General features: G+C 37.5%; 4 protein-coding genes across 4 annotated transcripts; 1 reads left to right on the top strand and 3 right to left on the bottom strand.

The window, feature by feature from the left end:
* Positions 1–52: 52 nt before the first annotated feature.
* On the bottom strand, positions 53–2,523 carry CRR28 (Tetratricopeptide repeat (TPR)-like superfamily protein). The gene is made up of 2 exons (XM_020353999.3): positions 517–2,523; positions 53–305 (listed from the first exon to the last, which is right to left on the bottom strand). Exon 1 carries the CDS (start codon positions 2,374–2,376, stop codon positions 535–537), a length of 1,842 nt encoding a protein of 613 aa, XP_020209588.3. The 5' UTR covers positions 2,377–2,523; the 3' UTR covers positions 53–305; positions 517–534.
* On the bottom strand, positions 2,407–6,330 carry LOC109794561 (toll/interleukin-1 receptor-like protein). Its single transcript, XM_020354004.3, has 3 exons — positions 5,793–6,330; positions 5,033–5,617; positions 2,407–4,826 (listed from the first exon to the last, which is right to left on the bottom strand). The coding sequence occupies exons 2-3, from the start codon at positions 5,500–5,502 to the stop codon at positions 4,514–4,516; spliced, it is 783 nt and encodes a 260-aa protein (XP_020209593.2). The 5' UTR covers positions 5,503–5,617; positions 5,793–6,330; the 3' UTR covers positions 2,407–4,513.
* A 4,196-nt stretch (positions 6,331–10,526) lies between these two features.
* Positions 10,527–11,947, bottom strand: LOC109818000 (toll/interleukin-1 receptor-like protein). Its single transcript, XM_020383372.3, has 2 exons — positions 11,400–11,947; positions 10,527–10,933 (listed from the first exon to the last, which is right to left on the bottom strand). The coding sequence occupies exons 1-2, from the start codon at positions 11,882–11,884 to the stop codon at positions 10,693–10,695; spliced, it is 726 nt and encodes a 241-aa protein (XP_020238961.1). The 5' UTR covers positions 11,885–11,947; the 3' UTR covers positions 10,527–10,692.
* Positions 11,948–12,677: 730 nt separating this feature from the next.
* LOC145955942 (uncharacterized) lies at positions 12,678–16,652 on the top strand. The gene has a single exon (XM_083071490.1). The coding sequence runs from the start codon at positions 12,678–12,680 to the stop codon at positions 16,650–16,652; it is 3,975 nt and encodes a 1,324-aa protein (XP_082927616.1).
* The last annotated feature ends 1,732 nt before the right edge of the window (positions 16,653–18,384 follow it).

Here is an 18,384-nt window from a genome sequence, read left to right as displayed (position 1 = left end):
GATTATTAAAAAAAACATCGATAACACAATAATTAAATTTTATAATCATGAAATGGTAGATCGGCGCAACCAATATCTCCGTGATCATCGTTGGCTGAGTTGGAAAGCTGATCCAACTCATAGGATAAATGTATAGAATGCGAAAGGGTCACGAGAATTACAAGCCATGAAGATCTCTTACGTTGACATAATGTAATTTAAAATTTAGTACTCTGTAAAATCAATATAAAATCAATTCAAGTTCTGTTCATCCATTGAATTTATGTGATGGTTCCATGTGGTTGGCAGAGGATTTTGTTTCATTCCTGTTAAGATACAATCAAAATTTTATAGTTAGAAAAAAAGAGAGGAACATAAATTATTAGATTTCTGAAAACTTGTGAACTCTCATGTGCACTATAGAACTACGCTATTTTGTATCTCTTTATTAAATTTCCTTTTGTAATTTCTAGTTCTAGAATGTCACTTGTATACAGTTCAAATGAGATTTTCAACTATAATTTACACCAATATTACCTCTAAAACGACCACCTATCACCAATAATCCATACAAGAACATGCTCCATCTTTAAAGTGATGGAACCGAGCACGATCTCTTACAATTATCTCCACATTGTAAATTCTGGAGATTAATTTAGTAACCCTATGGCAATCATTACACACCCTAAGATTCTTGAACACTCTTATAGGCGTGCCAGGTCTTGAGTTTAAGATCCCAAAAGCTATGGCCAATCTCTCACTATGCAACCTAAGAGCATTCTGTTTTCCATCATTAACCTCATCAACCATAGGTGCCCCTGAGTAGTCAGGTAAATACCCTATTGATTCCATCTTCCCCTCAATTTCACTCACAAACTTGTATATATTTTCACTTTGTGGATGTGTGGTGTCCCCAGCAAAAAATTCATGAACCACTCCATCTATCTCTATTAAACTGCACCCAGGTTCTTTAGTCACACCCTTATCACTCATTAGTTTTCTAAGCAACCCTACATCATTCCACCTACAAGCTGAAGCATACACTTTTGACAAAAGCACATACACACCACTACAGACACTCCCCTCTGACTCAAACACTTGCTTTGCCATTTCTTCACTTAGCTCAACACTTGCATGTTGCCTGCAACAAGCATCCAAAAGACTCCTCCAGATCACAGCATCTGGTTTAATTGGCATTTCTGAAACCAAGCTTAGAGCATCATCGATTCTCCCAGCACGAGCAAAAAGGTCAACAAGACAACCATAATGCTCCAATCTTGGTTCCACATTGTAATCCTTAATCATCATGTCAAAATGCACAATTCCCTCATCAACCAAGCCCCTATGGTTACATGCACTCAAAACACCAACAAAAGTGATTGAATTGGGGATAACTTTCTCTACCTTCACCATTCGGTCATAATACTCCAATGCAGCCTCGGCCTCACCATGCATTGCGAAACCCAAGATCATTGAATTCCATGAATTCACATCTCTTAAAGGCATGCATTCAAAGACTTGCTTTGCAATTTCCAATGACCCACATTTGCAATACATATCCACCAAGCAATTGTTGACCAAAACATCACTAGCCACATTCTTGTCACACTTTTTTAAAACATAAGCATGAGCCCACAAACCCAAAGACAAAGCACCCAAACCAGCACAAGCACTAACAACACTCTGCATTGTGTACCCATCAGGGTCATGCACCTCCTGCATCTCACAAAACATTCTCAAGGCAATGTCAAACTTTCCACTCTTTTCATAAGAATCAATCATGATGTTCCACGAAACCTCGTTTCTCTTGTCCATCTTCTGAAATATTTTCTCCGCTAAGTCTAGGCAACCACACGTCGCATAAAAATGAATCAAGCTGTTACAAACGTGGGTGTCTGACTCAAACCCACGTTTCAAAACGTGGCCATGCACCTGTTTTCCTTCGCAGAGAGAAAACGTGTAAGCACAAGCCTTGAGAACAAAAGGGAATGTGTGGTTATCGGGAAGTACTACACTTTTCTCTTCTTCCATCATCATCATTGCTTTGTAAAGCTTCATGGCTTTGTGTTTGTGGTTTGTGCTTCTTGCGTAGGCTCTTATGAGAGTGTTCCACATGAAGGAGTTGGGTTTCGGAAATTGGTGAAACACGCGAGTGGTATAGTTGAGATCAGCCAGAGAGGAGTAATGAAGAAGAATTCTGCTGTAGAGAAAGAGAGCTTGTGTGTGGGTGGTGTCAACGGTGCGAAGCGTGTGAGCATGAATTTGCTTGAGATGAGGCATGGTGATGGTGGTGGGTTCGTTCAGCAAGTGGATAAGGTGTGTGTGGCTCAAGTGTTGGCTTTGGTTGTTGTTGGTAGTGGTTGTGGAGAAAAACAAGGTTTGTGGGCTTGTGGCCATGGTCAAGGGTACCTTGAGGGTTTTCTTTAGAATAATTTATGTGTAGAGTCTCGCAATGATTTCGTATCAAGAGTTTTCTTCTTCTTCTTCACATTCTTCTCATCGGAGTGAGGACAGGTACCATGTTCGGGGTGTCCTAGATGAAGTGGATAAGGTGGAATGCTAAGGTAAGAGAAAAGACATTCACTCGTAGCCATGTCACCTTTTGTTTAAACATAGTATAAATGTAAATTACTCATTGCTATTTACACTTCTTCCATTTATTACTACACACCACACACATTTCCTATTTTTTTCAAACAGAATTCTAAAAAGTATGTTCCAGAGTTTCAGTAATATCCCTGTTATTTTTTATACAACAAACAAATAACTAATTGAATGAATAAATGAGAGAAGTTAACTTAGTTAATTTTAATTAATAATGTCATACATTTAAGTTTTATTCTAAAAATACTCATAAAACTAAATGACACTATATGTAATTCAAAGTATATATTTTTTTCTCTCACCAATTAATGTATCTTATATTATATTGTTATCGAAGATTATACTAGTATATTTTTTAACACTTTTTTTAATACGATTTCTCTCATTAACTATACTTTAGAAATCATAATTTTTTTTTGTATGTTCCACTTCATTTACGAGATTCTTTCGGTGTCGTTGTGTTAACGCGTTTGAAAATTTGACTATATCTTCACACTCTTGAACCATTAGGATGAATTGTGTTTAACCTACTATATCTCACTACTTTTGGAATCCAACGACTCGAAACTAAGAGTCACATTTTTCAAGGTGCAATCACTTGACATTGTCAAACCATCCATATATTGTAGAAATCGTTGTTTGCATTAGAATTGGTCTCTGAGTACATGTTGGGAGGTATGAGAAGCAAACGTCTTTGAAGTTTTCTGATGTGATCAAAAGTTGACTGATAATTTTTCCAATTAGTTGTATGTGGCGTACAATGAAATATTGCATTTGATGCTACGCAAGTTGATGATACTTTGCAATTTCATGATTTAGATCACAGCCACGATTTAACTATTTTTCAAAACATCCTTAGCAATTCCCTCAACAATTTCAGATTCCAACCTATCCTTAGCAATTTCATATTATCCATACCAAATATACTAAAAAATCTATGTTATAAAAAGACCATATCATTGCCTCTATATAAGGAGTGCGCAATTGTTTATGTCAAGTTTAAAATTGAAACTTGGAACTAAAATAAAAATTTTAAGTTCCATAAATCACATCACTAATTTTAAACTTGGGAACTAAAATTAAAATTTTAGACTCCAGAAATCACATCACTAAGAGTATCTACTATTTTCATTATTTATGAGTTGCTTAAATTTTAAAAAAGTTACTTGTAGAAACTCTAGTGCTTAAAAAAATGGTAGAAAAGAGCTGATGTGGTATATGAGGTTGTTTATAAGCAACTCCCACTACAGATGCTCTAAGATCTATAAAATGCAAATGATGAAGAAATATCGTATTTTAACCGATATTATATCTCTTCTCTGCACCAATGTCTCTCCAAAAGAGTTTTTATACTAAAGATGACAAAATTATCCATTTACCTGCAATTCATCCATGTAAAAGTTCAACTCAATCCATCGAGTTGTTAAACAAAAGAAACAAATCAAATTGGATGGTTCATATACCTAAATGGTTGGATAACAATCCATTCTCTTTCATTTTCAAATCCCATCTAATTATTAATACTTAATGTATCAACATAATTTTTTCATATTTAATTTTATAATACTTTCTCATCTCTCTCTTTCATCCACAAAATACAATTAATGAACTGACTGGCCTCTATCAGATAACTACTATAGTTACCTAATTGTGCAGTCCATGGATTAAACGATATAAATTTGATAGCTAGTTTCGTGAATTCTTTTCGTTGCTAAAACCTGAGAGTAGTTAGCTAGTAACTCGTAGAAATTCGCGGGTGTCTCCAGTTTCATAAAATATGCAAGCAATTGACATTTAATAAAAACATATCCGAAACCGGTACATAGTAAGCCTTCACGTTCATACATAGAATACATATGCATTGTTCAAACAGTAAAACTATAAATATAATATATATATATATATATATATATATATATATATATATAAATTATGAAAATCTAAATATATTAGACCATAAATTGTAGTACTCGTTGTTTGCATTTGAATTGGCCTCAGAGTACATGTTGGGAGGTATGCGAAGCAAGCGATGATGTCTCTCCATTTGAAGTTTTCTGATGTGTTTGACAGTTGCTTGATAATTTTGCCAATGAGCTGCATCAGGTGTGCTTTGAAAATATCCCATTTGATGCCTTGCAAGTTGCCCATACCTTGCAATTTCTTGATCTAGATCTCCAACGTACACACGATTTAATTTTTGCAACACATCCTTTGCAATTTCCTCCACAATTTCAGATTCCAATCTGCCCATAAGTATAATGAACATCATCATTATAACAGGTATTACAAAATTTGCTGCATATTATCCATACCCACTATACTAAAATCTAGATTGCATGTGAAGTTCAACAAGAATAATTTAGAAAAAATATTATGAAATTAGTAAAATTTAATATAGATAACTAATTTTTTTTAATATATGAGAAGTTATTTATTTATTTATTTATACCTGTCAACGGAGCAGTCCCAGCCAGAGAGATTAGTTGCTTCTGTAAGAGCATCCCTCCACTTTTGCACCTTGTTTGGCCTATCCACAAATCGCTGGTCATGTCTATCGAACGCACTTGCAAAGCTTCCCGTTTGATTTCGTACATGGGTAGGCTCTATGTCATAAAACACAGGCACTACCATCTGTTCCCTTGTTTTTCTACACTCCATTATTTTCTTCACCTCATCCAAACACCACTTTGAAGTCGCAAAGTTTTTGGAGAAGACAATCACCGAGAGCTTTGCATCTTCGATGGCCCTAAGAAGGGTTCCAGATATTTCATCCCCTCTCTCAAGGTTGTAGTCTATGTAGGTATTTATTTCTACCCTTTTGAAAGCAGCATGAAGATGGCTCGTGAAAGTTTTCCTTGTATCCTCTCCTCGGAAACTCAGGAACACCTCGTGCCTTTCACTCGAGGATGATGATGCCATGATATTTATGATAATAACAAAATGTTGGGTATATTGTTAGAGTCCTTAATTTGTTGATGATCTTGGGAAGTTCCTTCCTTTAAGACACCCTTTTCATAGCATCATGCATGTTGCCCTATATTTGACACCATATCAAAATGAAGCACAAAAAGCTCAATATTGGTAAGAATATATACTACAACATAATTAAGTAATTAACACAAAACTAGCATATGTTTCGACCTCAGTTTCTTCTACTAACTAGAAGTTAAAAGTTAAAGATGAATGCGAAGTTCATGAATATATCTTACTGTTCAAGGTAATGGATAATAAAGTGATACATCAGGTAGAGCATGCGCCGCTGGCATATTGTGAAGCAAATTTAAACTTGAGTAGTAAGAAGGAGACGAGACTTAGGTTATTTCCAATATAGCTTCTTGGTATTTACAAAAGTTGTAAATAGAAGGGAGCTGCATTTTTGTATATTTTATTTTACACGTCGATCTCATCATTGAGGGCATTGGTTTTGCGTTCATAAAAGCCATTGACAATGACTAATATTTTAATAAAACTCTCTAAGACCCAGACTGTATAAGAACATTACATGTATGCCTGTATCTGTATGGGTTGTATCCAAAAGGAATAACATAAAATAAAATACAATTTATTAAATACATTGTCGTACATTTTTACTCCTTGATTTGGTTACAGCCCATACAACTTATAAAAAATACAAAACGAATGACTTCTATTACAATTTTTATTTAAATAGTGTATGCATATTTTATTGAAAAATTACATAAACTAATTACTAAAAAAGGGAAAATTGGTATAGCTAGTCAGGTCGATGGAATACTTGTAAAAAAAAATTGTGGTCTTTGAAAGATTTTTTTTTTTTTTGGCCTGCATAAAACTTAATGCGACAAATATAAAAAAAAATGATATTACAACTGGTGAATAGGAAAGGGAAAAGTCGTAGATAATGGAATCTGTAAAAATACATTGTCCTTAACTAATATGAGGGGAATTTGAATCACTAAGATCGTCGACTTAGAGACTAGCGATTAAAATATATGCATAAGCATCTAGTGTAGTGGTCTAATAAATTTATTAACATAAAATTTTATGTAATTCATATTATAAATGTGGAAGAATGGATGTAAAGGATTTTGATGAAGTCAAAGAAATTGTAGAAAATAAGAGGTCAAGTTAAAGCAAGGTGATCAAGAAACAAAAATCTCAAAGTATTTTAGATAAGTTTTGTCAACTTAGCTTTATATGTAAAAAGAAATCTTTAGAAATATTGCATAAGATTCTTGGCCATTTAAAATAAAGAATTTCAAGAAAACCCAAATATAATCTTTTATATTAATAAGGTTTTGAAAATAAAGGTTTTCTATATTTTAAGTTTTAATAAGGTAATTATTGTTTTTTAACAGTCTGGTAATCGATTACCAGTACATGTAATCGATTACCAGAGAATGAAACTCATATGATTCAAAATTTACTTATTAAAACGTGCTCTGGTAATCGATTACCAATTCCATGTAATCGATTACTAGAAGATAAAAATTTCAAAATTTGAATTTAAATTTTACAACGTTTCAAACATTTTGAAATTAAACCGTTGTAATCGATTACCAAGTATTGTAATCGATTACCAGAGCCTATTTTCTGAAAAATTTTAGAAAGTCACAACTCTTCATGAAAAGTCATGACCTATGAAACAATCATCTATAAATACCAATAATTTTTCAGAAAAAGGTTACGAACTCAATTGTGAAAAATTATCTTTACAATCACTTGGACAAAATCATTTGCAAATATTATCTAAAGAGTTCTACTAGATCAACAAAGTATAAAATCCACTCTTCAAAGAGAGTTGTTCTACTTCATTCATCTCATCTATTGATTTGTAAAGGAGAAAGTGTTGTTCTCCTTGGTGGTCTGTGATTCTCAACACGAGGAAAGGGAATTCCTAGGTGTTGGAGAATTTGAGTCTTGTAAAAGTTACAAGCATAGTGAAAAATCTCAAGTGGGAGACTTGAGGACTGGATGTAGGCAAGGTTGGCCGAACCAGTATAAAATAAGTTTGCAATTCTCTTTCCCTATACTTTTAATTTTGTTGTGAAGTTTTTGCATTATTACATACAATTTGTTTATGACATTGATTTTATAAGAAAGAAGTTAGAAAAACTTATAAAGAGAAAAAAAATTAGATAACTTAATTCACCCCCTCTTAAGTTACACGAGGCTACTTGACTAACAATATTTGTCAAATAAAACTGCAATATTATATTTGTCAAATATTAACATATATAGAAATGAAAATTATAATAGAAATGAAAATATAATAATATAATAATAATGATAGTAGTGATGGTGGTGTGGTATATTAGTGGCAACAATGTTATGTTAGTAATCATGGTGCCGATAGTGGTAGTGATAATAACGATAATAACAATGATAACGATAATAATAGTAGTAGGTGCAATAATGGTGACAAAAATAATAGTCATAGTGATAATAATAGTATGTAACAACTATAGGGATTCTTTGTTTTTTTTTTTGTTATAAATAGAGGCAAAAAAATGAATCGAGTTTGTGAAATTAGCCTCACCCTACTCGATAATTTATAGGGATTGAATTATAAATTTTAAGTCTACTTTAAATGTAGACCTTTTTATCCTAGACCATAAAGCTTGCATTATAAACAGATTTAGGTCGAACTAGTCTAATTGAGCCACAAGCTACTTTTTTGAATTTTAATATTTTATATTTTACTTATTGTTGAAAAGTTAAAGAAAAAAACCATGAATTTAAGAGTGAGAAATGTGTTAAAAATGATGTCCATTCAAATGTTAGTCACAACAAATACAAGATTCATGTTCATTTATTTGGAGGAGGAAAAGGAAATGCACTAATACCATTTAACTTGTACGAAGTAAGTTAATTTTATAATTTTTGTACAATTAATTTCATTATTATTATTACTTTATATATATATATATATATATATATATATATATATATATATATATATATATATATATTAGCTTAGTTAGTTATTTATTTTATAAAAATTTGAAGAATTTGAGAGCACAACAAATATCAAATTTGCTTCATATTAATTCAAAGGAGCACATTGAGGATTTATTCATCACGTGATTTAAATATTTTAGCTGATTGAAAAGAAAAGTAAATGTGTTGATCTTGTAAAGATGGCTTATGATGTAATAAGTATTTAAATAGCCATTATAGTATTATATTCCACTTGTTGACTCTCAATTTTTGAAATATAGAAGTTATTTGTGAGATGAAACTATTCAATTTCTCTTATGGGCATGCAGTTGGTTAATCGATTTTATAAAATAGTAGAAGGGGTTGTTTTATATATATAATATTTTTTCATAATTAAAATGTTAATAAAAATAATTATCACAATAGTTGTCAATTTTCAATTTTAAAAAATAAAAAATTAATTTAAAAAGATAAAGAAAAAAAAATTGACCGGTCCAAAAAAATCCATAGCCCACATAATATTAGGCTGGAGCACCAATGTAGAAGACCGAATGCTCATGATATATATATCTCCTTTTTTTTAATAAGTACATCTCCTTTTTAAAAAAAAAAATATAAAAAATTATAATTTTTTTAAAAGAATTTAATTTTACACTTTCAACTTTTAATTTACTACTTTCTTATTTTTATTCACACTTTTTTTTTTCTTTCAATTTTTACATGTTACCAAAATAGGTGGGGTGAAGGAAAAATAAGGAAGTGCATGTAAAAATTGAAAAAAAAAAAAAAAATATGTGAAAAAAAAGTACTAAATTAAATATTGTACATGTAAAATTAAAAAATTTAAAACAAAAAATTAAGAATATTTTAAAATTTTAATTATTTTTTTTAAAAGAGGTGTAGTTATAAAAAAAATGAGGTGTATATATCATGAATCAGGACCGAATTAATATGAAACTTTTATGCCCAACCTGTTATAGCATGTGGCCTGCATTTGGACCGACCTGCAAAGGGCCAAGTAGCACATTTTTCTAGCTCTAGTTTTAAGTAAGTCTTTTAGTTTAACTGGTTTACTGTTAAAATAAAATTGTTAATAACACTTTTTTAAACACTCTCTTCAATTGGTTAAAATTTCATTATAAAATACAAAATTTGATAAGTCTCATTTTATTTAATGATACTATCCTAATTTTATAATTTTTAATAAATTTTAACCAATAAAAATGAATGTATTAAAAATAGTTTGCTAAAGAGTGCGTTGTTAACATTCCTTTTATTTTAATCCAAAAGAGTGTACGAAACAATTTTTTTCAAGTCTAAGAATATTCATAGAAATCATAAATCTTGAAAATCATGATAATTTATTTGATTGATCATAAATATTTTTAAAATTGTTTATAAATGTTATATAAGAATTAAAGATATATTTACTACATTAAATAAACAAATAAAGTAACATGATGTTTTTACCCAAAAAAGTTAATTTCCTAGCTCCTCTTGAGAATAATTCTGTTAAAAATTAACTTATGCAAAAATCATTCAGGAAACAATGTTTTTTAAGAATATTATTTTTTAAATAACAAACTAAAGATGAGAAATTAATCAAATTCCCGGGAAAGCAAAAATTTTCTATATATCAAACATCCTCTAAAAATTAATCATTTTTATTTTTACATTAAAAATACTAATCTCATAAATTTTTTAGTTAATTTTGACTTGTTTATATGTATTATCTAATAATAAATAAAATTTTATATAATTCAACGGTTAAATTTATATTATAACAAAAATAAAAATATAATTTAACTAATTTTGACATAGTAAAACAAATCCCTTATCACGCAAAGTATTAGATTTAGGGCAAAGTATTAGATTTAGGGTTTGTTTTATAATATGAAGAAGAAAAAAAAAAGGAATGCACGCAATATGAAATTATGAGTCCAACACCAGGTATTTATAAAAACTAAAATTAAATGCTTTGTTTTATAACATAATTAAGTTGAAATTTGACTGCTGAATATATCTTGATCCAGATTCTAAATATCATTGTTTATATCCAAATATGATTTACCAATAACTAGGATCCAGTGAGGTAATTAACAGTATCGAAAGACATCAACATAGTTAAATCTTTATTCAGAGACATCATGAACAATGAATCATATTGCATTTATATATATATAGGAAGTTTTAAGAGAAGCGTCGGAGAAGCAGATTTTCCAGTTTCTTGCTGCTAAGCTGGGCAATATAATTATAAGCAGCTGCAAGCTCTTCTAAGTCTCCTGGTTCACACCCATGGGACATTTTCTGCGCCTTTAAAAGGGCCAATTGTTGAGCTCTTTCGATTTCTCTATCTATCTCTGGATCCTGCACGCTACTCAATTTCCGCAGTATATCCTCCGCTATCTTCTCAACTAGTTCAGATTCAATCCTGCACATGAAATTAACTTATGTGACTCGAAAATTCTTGCCATATTTTCTCATCAACCAATATCTAGCTAGCTATATATTTAATGAAAGGTTTACTAAACACTAGTAATTAAGTCCATCAATATTTTGAATTTTTACAATTTTTTTGTAATTGAGTCCATGAAATTAGTAAAACAAATCATCATATATAAATTGTTATTTTGTGACTGTTTTAAACTACGAACTTAATTACAAATTTAAAAAAAAATAAAAATAAGTAAAAGAAATGCATGTTGTGATTGCCATGACATATTATTGTACAAATAAAATTCTTCATCCAATAATTACAAAATCTCCTTTAAGATTGAGAGAGTTGATCAAATATTTTCATACTTAATTTTTATCGGTGTTAAAATAATATATAATCATAGAAGTCAAATCTCTCAAGTATAAATTAATTAGTATTTGATTCTTAATTGTAGTTTTACCTGTTGACCAAGCAATCCCATCCAGAGAGATTTGCCACTTCTCTCAAACTGGTTCTCCAACTTTGCACCTTCTGCATGTTCTCTTTGAAGCGTTGTTCATGTTTTGCAAAAGCTTCTGCATAAGTTCCGGTCTGATTCCTCACATCGGATGGATCAACATGGTAGAAGACAGGTACTACGATTTGACCCTTTGTTCTTCTGCATTCCATTATCTTCACGAGCTCTTCCAAACACCACTTGGAGGTGGCATAGTTTTGGGACAAAACGACCACCGAAGCCTTGGACTCCTCGATTGCCCTAAGGAGCGTTGGAGATATTTCGTCCCCTCTCCCAAGTTTGTAGTCAACGTAGGTTCTGATTTTGAGCCTTCCTAATGCGGCAAGAAGATGAGCAGTGAAAGTATGGCGAGTGTCCTCGCCTCTAAAGCTTATGAACACATCGTCACTTTCTTCAGGAATGAATGGGAATGATGATGTTGATGCCATTTGGATTTTTTAGGCTACCTTACCTTGCTTTCCAATGGAGAAGAATGTCAGGAATTTATATAAGGGGCAAACTTATATGAGAGTTGTACCGGAAGGTCCCTATCGGTCACGTTGACCAACACGTGCCATTTCGTCAGACACCCATGCATAGCCACGTACAAGCATCATCATCAACGTCGGCTCGGCATGAGGCCGAGAACCGACATCAGGCTGGTTAATGCAAATATGGACCATCATCATTCATCGAGTCGGCTCGGTCAGGTGCCGTGCCGACATAGAACATACCGGAAGTATACAGGCTGCCGTGTACGGACTGGACGGTTCGGTCATTTGCCGCTCCGACTAGTATTGATTAGACGGCTCGGCCTCTTGCCGAAGGGTTAGGCGAGTCATAACAAGTAATCACAGTCAAGAAAGGTAAGTACATGATTAAAGCCTAAACGACCAATTAGTACCGTATTACCTAATTTGGTAAACATCTGATAGGGCCCATCACGCTCAGGCCCATGTCAGATGCTATAAATAGGTCACACGTAACAAGGTATGTCACTGTTCATTTTTAACCTAGATACTCGTGCATATACTAACTTGAGCGTCGGAGTACCTTTTGCAGGTACCTCCCCCCACTTTTGAAGACATCGTTGGAGCTCTTATTCGGTCCCCTTTCACCAGGAAGAACAGGAGTGTGCCCTCAGACAGGTACATCAGGAGTGTGCCCTCAGACAGGTACATTTTGGCGCCCACCGTGGGGCCGAACCGAGAGCAAATTCGAGATTTATTGTTAGAAGAAAGCATGGTGAAAACGAGGAAGAATAACGTGGAAGAACACCAGTCCGAAGACGAGCATCAGTCAGGGGCCGAGACGACAGAAGAAACAAACTTGAATAGTATGGTGCGACAGATGAAGGAGGAGATGGCCGCCATGAAGCAACAACGGGAGAGAGACGCGGCCGAAATGGCTGCACTACGGGCGGAAAACATCGCCCTCAAGAACCAGTACCGTGATCCTACGTGGAAGCCCTCCGAGACAACCCATACTCAAGGATCGTTCCATTCGCATGGCCAGCACACCTCGGTCCCTTACACCTCTGTTGCCCCTGCCGCCCATGCCTCGGCTAGCCGACCGTTACAGCCCATGCCGACAGCATCCCACCGGCACCCCTTTACACCCAATATCATGCAATCCGCCCTCCTTGACAACTGGAAGTCCTTGTCTCTCGACAAGTACGATGGAACCACCGACCCAGATGAACACGTTGACGTGTTCCTGACTCAGGTCACCTTAAGCACCACCGACGACGCCGCCCTGTGCCGAATCTTCCCGACGTCGCTGAAAGGACGAGCGTTGAGCTGGTTCACCCGGCTCCCGGCCAACTCGATCGACTCGTTTGGCACCCTAGCTTCCCAGTTTACCATCCAGTTCGCTACAAGTCGACCACACCAGTTGACTTCTCTATCACTGGTTAGTATCCGTCAGGAGAGGAAGGAATCACTTCGGGCGTTCATGACCCGTTTCAACAAAGCAGCACTGGAAATTCGCGATCTGAACCCTGCGGTTGCTCTTCATCATCTAACTACTGCCCTAAAACCAGGCCCCTTTGCCAATAGCATCTGTAAAAAACCGCCGACAGACATGGATGACTTGCGCCGACGCGCTGACAAATATATGCAAATGGAAGAATTGGCGGAATTCCGAAGCCAAGCCCGAGCGGAAACATCAGCAAAACCTGAGAAAACGACCGAGACGAACTTTCGCCGCCGTCCTAAAGAACCTCTTCCTCGTGAGAAACATCCCCGAGGGCCGAGATACTCCCAGTATACACCGCTCAATACGAGCAGGACAGCTGTGTTGGAACACGCACTCGCTTCGGAAATACTCACAGTTCCGAAACGGGCGTCCACCCCCCCGAGGGCCGATACGACCAAATCCTGTAGATACCATCGCAACAGAGGACATTCGACAGAGGAGTGTGCAGCCTTGAGAGATAAGATCGAGGATTTAATTAAACAGGGGCAACTCCAAGGGTTCGTAGGCCAACCCAACTCGACCAGGCATGTTGATCGTCCTAGGCAGTATGAACAATCCAGCCAAAGGAGGGCCGAAACACGTTCGTACCGCGAACGTAGCCGGTCTAGGGAACGGAGAGAGCGAAGAGAGGAAGAACCCTCGACACAGCCTAGACGGGTAATCAATACCATAGCTGGTGGTTTCGCAGGCGGAGGCTCCACCTCATCGGCGCGACGCAGACATCTACGAGCCGTTCGGCATGTACACTCGGTTGAGACATCCCGACCCCACCTACCAACTATCACTTTCACAAAAGATGATTTTAAAGGTATTGATCCAGACCAGGATGATCCAATGGTCATTAGCGTTGAAATTCACAACTGTATTGTACGTAAAACGCTAGTGGACCAGGGCAGTTCAGCCGACATTCTTTATTGGAATACATTCAAGCAGTTGGGGATTCCGGAATCCGAGCTGTTCCCCTATGAAGAACCTCTGGTTGGGTTCTCTGGCGAACGAGTACACACGAAGGGATACATCAAGCTGACAACACGGTTCGGGTTTGATGGGGATGAGTACAGTGATATCCCGGTTAAATATGTGGTGGTGCATGCCAATACATCATATAACATCCTGCTTGGTAGGCCGTCACTAAACCGACTCGGCGCAATTGTATCCACACCACATCTGGCAATGAAATTCCCAGGCCGGTCCGGACAAATAGTCACCATCCACGCCGATCAAAAAACCGCTCGAGAATGTTACTTTACCAGCTTACGTTTGCCAAAAATACAGGAAGAAGAGTCAAAGGAGCCGAGAAGAGTGCATTCGGTCTCGCAGCAATCGGTTATGGACCTCGACCCCCGAATCAACCAGGATGAAAGGGTAGAGCCCACGGAAGAAAAGCAACCATTTCGAGTCGGCACATCTGATCTCCAAGTCACTTACCTAGGCGCCAACATGTCTCACAAGGCGCAGCTTGCCATTAAGCAAGTGGTCTTGGAAAACAATGACTTATTCGCATGGCAACCATCCGACATGCCTGGCATCGACCCCAATTTCCTGTGCCACAAACTATCCGTCAGTAAGGAAGCTAGACCGATTGCTCAGCGGCGTCGAAAAACTGGTGAAGAGCGTAAAGCAGCTATCGAAGAGGAGGTGTCAAAATTACTTGATGCTCGGTTCATCCGAGAAGTGCACTATACAACATGGTTAGCCAATGTTGTTATGGTCCGCAAGCCGAACGGGAAGTGGCGCATGTGTACCGACTACACTAACCTGAATAAAGCCTGCCTAAAAGATGCCTACCCACTGCCAAACATTGACCGACTTGTTGATGGAGCGTCCGGACACCAGTTCTTGTCTTTCTTAGACGCATACTCCGGATATAATCAAATCCGGATGCACCCCCAAGATGAAGACAAGACGGCCTTCATCACTGAATTGGCCAATTATTGCTACCAGGTCATGCCGTTCGGGTTGAAAAATGCCGGAGCCACTTATCAACGTTTGATGAATAAAGTTTTTCATGACCAGATTGGTCGAAGCATGGAGGTGTATGTCGATGACATGGTGGTAAAATCAAGTACCATGTCGGCACATACCCAAGATCTGACCGACGTTTTTAGGGCCCTTCGGCATCATCAAATGCGATTGAACCCCGAAAAATGTGTATTTGGGGTCTCAGGCGGCAAATTTTTAGGGTTCATGCTGTCCAGTCGAGGCATTGAAGCAAACCCCGACAAGTGCCAAGCCATTTTGAATATGAAGAGCCCAAGCACTTTAAAGGATGTACAAAAATTAGCCGGCCGCCTCACCTCCCTGTCCCGGTTCCTTCCATGTATGGCCGAAATAGTCAAGCCTATTCTCGTTTTGCTCAAAAAGACTGAAAAATTTAAATGGACTCAGGAGTGTGAGGAGTCATTCCAGCAGTTCAAGACACGCCTTGGGGCTCCTCCAATCTTGTCTAAACCAATCGGTCACCTAGATATGATTGTGTATTTGGCTATCTCGGGCAGTTCCATCAGTGCCGTTCTGGTACAAGAAAATCAGGAGCAGCAACAGCTGGTATATTTTATCAGTCGGACTCTTCAGGATGCCGAACGACGCTACCAGCTGATAGAAAAGGTAGCCCTAGGCCTCATCTACACGGCTCGTCGACTTCGGCAATATTTTCAGAGCCACAAGATCATTATCCGAACCGACTGCCCAGTAGCCAGAATCTTACGCAAACCAGAGATCGCCGGCCGAATGGTAGCATGGTCGGTCGAACTCTCAGAGTTTGATTTGTCCTTCGAACCGAGAGGTCCCGTCAAATCACAGCATCTGGCAGATTTTGTTAACGAGCTTACCCCCCCAGGACACTTTGAAGATGAGCCGTGGACTATGCACGTCGACGGCTCCTCTAATGCTCAAGGTAGTGGCGCAGGGATAATTCTGGCTAGTCTGTCGGGCGTCACAGTCGAACAGTCTCTTCGGTTCGGTTTTCGGGCCTCTAATAACCAAGCAGAGTACGAAGCGTTGCTGGCCGGAATGCGGTTGGCAACCGAAATGGACATAAAAAGAATTATATGCTGCACTGACTCAAAGATTGTGGCCGAGCAAGTTAATGACAATTTTCAAGTCAAGGACTCAAACCTACTGCAATATTACTATCTATTTCAAAAGCTAAAACACAACTTCAGCGAAGTACAGGTTCGGCATATCTTGCGCAATAATAATGAACGAGCCGATCAGTTGGCTCGACTCGCCAGTAGCTGAAAACCGGGACAATTGCAAACCACCATTCACCTTGAGGTTCCTTCCCCAAGTGTAACCACCGAATGCATGACCGTAGATGAAGCACCCTCATGGATCACACCCATTCGGAAATACATCACTCACGGCGAATTACCAACCGACCCGGTGGAAGCAAAGAAGTTGCGCATTCGCGCGGCTAGATACTCTATGATTGCCGAGGATCTCTACAGGCGAGGTTTCTCATCCCCGATGCTCAAATGTATAGATAGCCACCAGGCTGACTATGTAATGTGAGAAATCCACGAGGGCATTTGTGGATCTCATTCCGGAGGACGAACGCTAGCAGTCAAGGTTCTGCGTGCAGGTTACTTCTGGCCGACCCTGAAGGGGGATTGTGCAGATTTTGTAAAAAAATGCATTCAATGTCAGAAGTATGGGAACCTCATTCATGCATCGGCCACCGAGCTGCACACCATCAGCTCTCCTTGGCCGTTTGCCATATGGGGAATTGACGTATTGGGACCATTTCCGGTTGCAAAGGGGCAAGTTAAGTTCCTCCTCGTAGCAGTAGATTATTTCACAAAGTGGATAGAGGCTGAGCCGCTTGCTTGCATCTCTGCTGCCAACGTCCAGAAGTTCGTCTGGAAAAACATGGTTACTCGGTTCGGCATTCCATATGCCATAATCTCCGACAACGGTTTACAGTTCACGGATAAAAAATTCAACTCTTTCCTGCAAAACCTTGGCATTCGGCACAGATTCACATCAGTTGAACATCCTCAGTCGAATGGACAGGCCGAAGCTGCTAACAAAGTCATACTCACAGAATTGAAGAAACGACTCGGATCAGCAAAGGGAGCGTGGGCTGAAGAGTTGCCGGAAGTTTTGTGGGCATATCGGTGCACACCTCAGTCTACTACTAAAGAAACCCCTTTTCGCCTAACATACGGTGCCGACGCAATGATACCGGTTGAAATAGGGGAACCATCATTCAGACGGCAACATTTTCAGGAGGACTCTAATGACACATCTCTTCGGGCTGAACTAGATGTTCTTGATGATGTGCGGGACAAGTCGCAGGTAGTAGCCGAAGCATGCAAGCAACGCATGAGTCGGCGCTTCAATTCTAACCTCAAACCAAGAATATTTCATGAAGGAGACCTTGTATGGAGAGCAACCGGATCGGCAAGGCGCAACCCGTCTGAAGGCAAACTGGCAGCTAATTGGGACGGCCCGTTTCGAGTACGACACGCTCTAGACAACGGAGCATATAAGTTGGAAGAGCTATCCGGCAAAGTTCTCCCGCGAACATGGAACTCTACACACTTGAAGACTTACTATAGCTAGTTGTCTATTTCACAAATTTGTAAACGTTTTAAGGGTGCACTCTTTTCCTTGAACTAGTCTTTTTCCCTCTTAAAAAATAGTGAAAAGAGGTTTTGGCCGGCGAGGTTTTTAACGAGGCATCCATTTATCAATGACAACACGATTCAATCATTCATACTTTATTTTTACAATCATGCATTAAATTATTCAAGTCTTCCCTCCCGAGATGTCTCTCGGCCAAGGATGTGGCTTTAATTAGATTATTCAAGTCTTCCCTCCCGAGATGTCTCTCGGCTAAGGATGTGACTTCCAATAATTTAACAAGTCTTCCCTCCCGAGATGTCTCTCGGCTAAGGATGTGACTTCCAATTATTTAACAAGTCTTCCCTCCCGAGATGTCTCTCGGCTAAGGATGTGACTTCCAATA

Source organism: Cajanus cajan, chromosome 3, assembly GCF_000230855.2.
Source record: "Cajanus cajan strain Asha chromosome 3, NIPB_CcT2T_4, whole genome shotgun sequence".
Lineage (NCBI taxonomy): Eukaryota > Viridiplantae > Streptophyta > Magnoliopsida > Fabales > Fabaceae > Cajanus > Cajanus cajan.
This window is presented reverse-complemented; position numbering and strand designations above follow the sequence as displayed.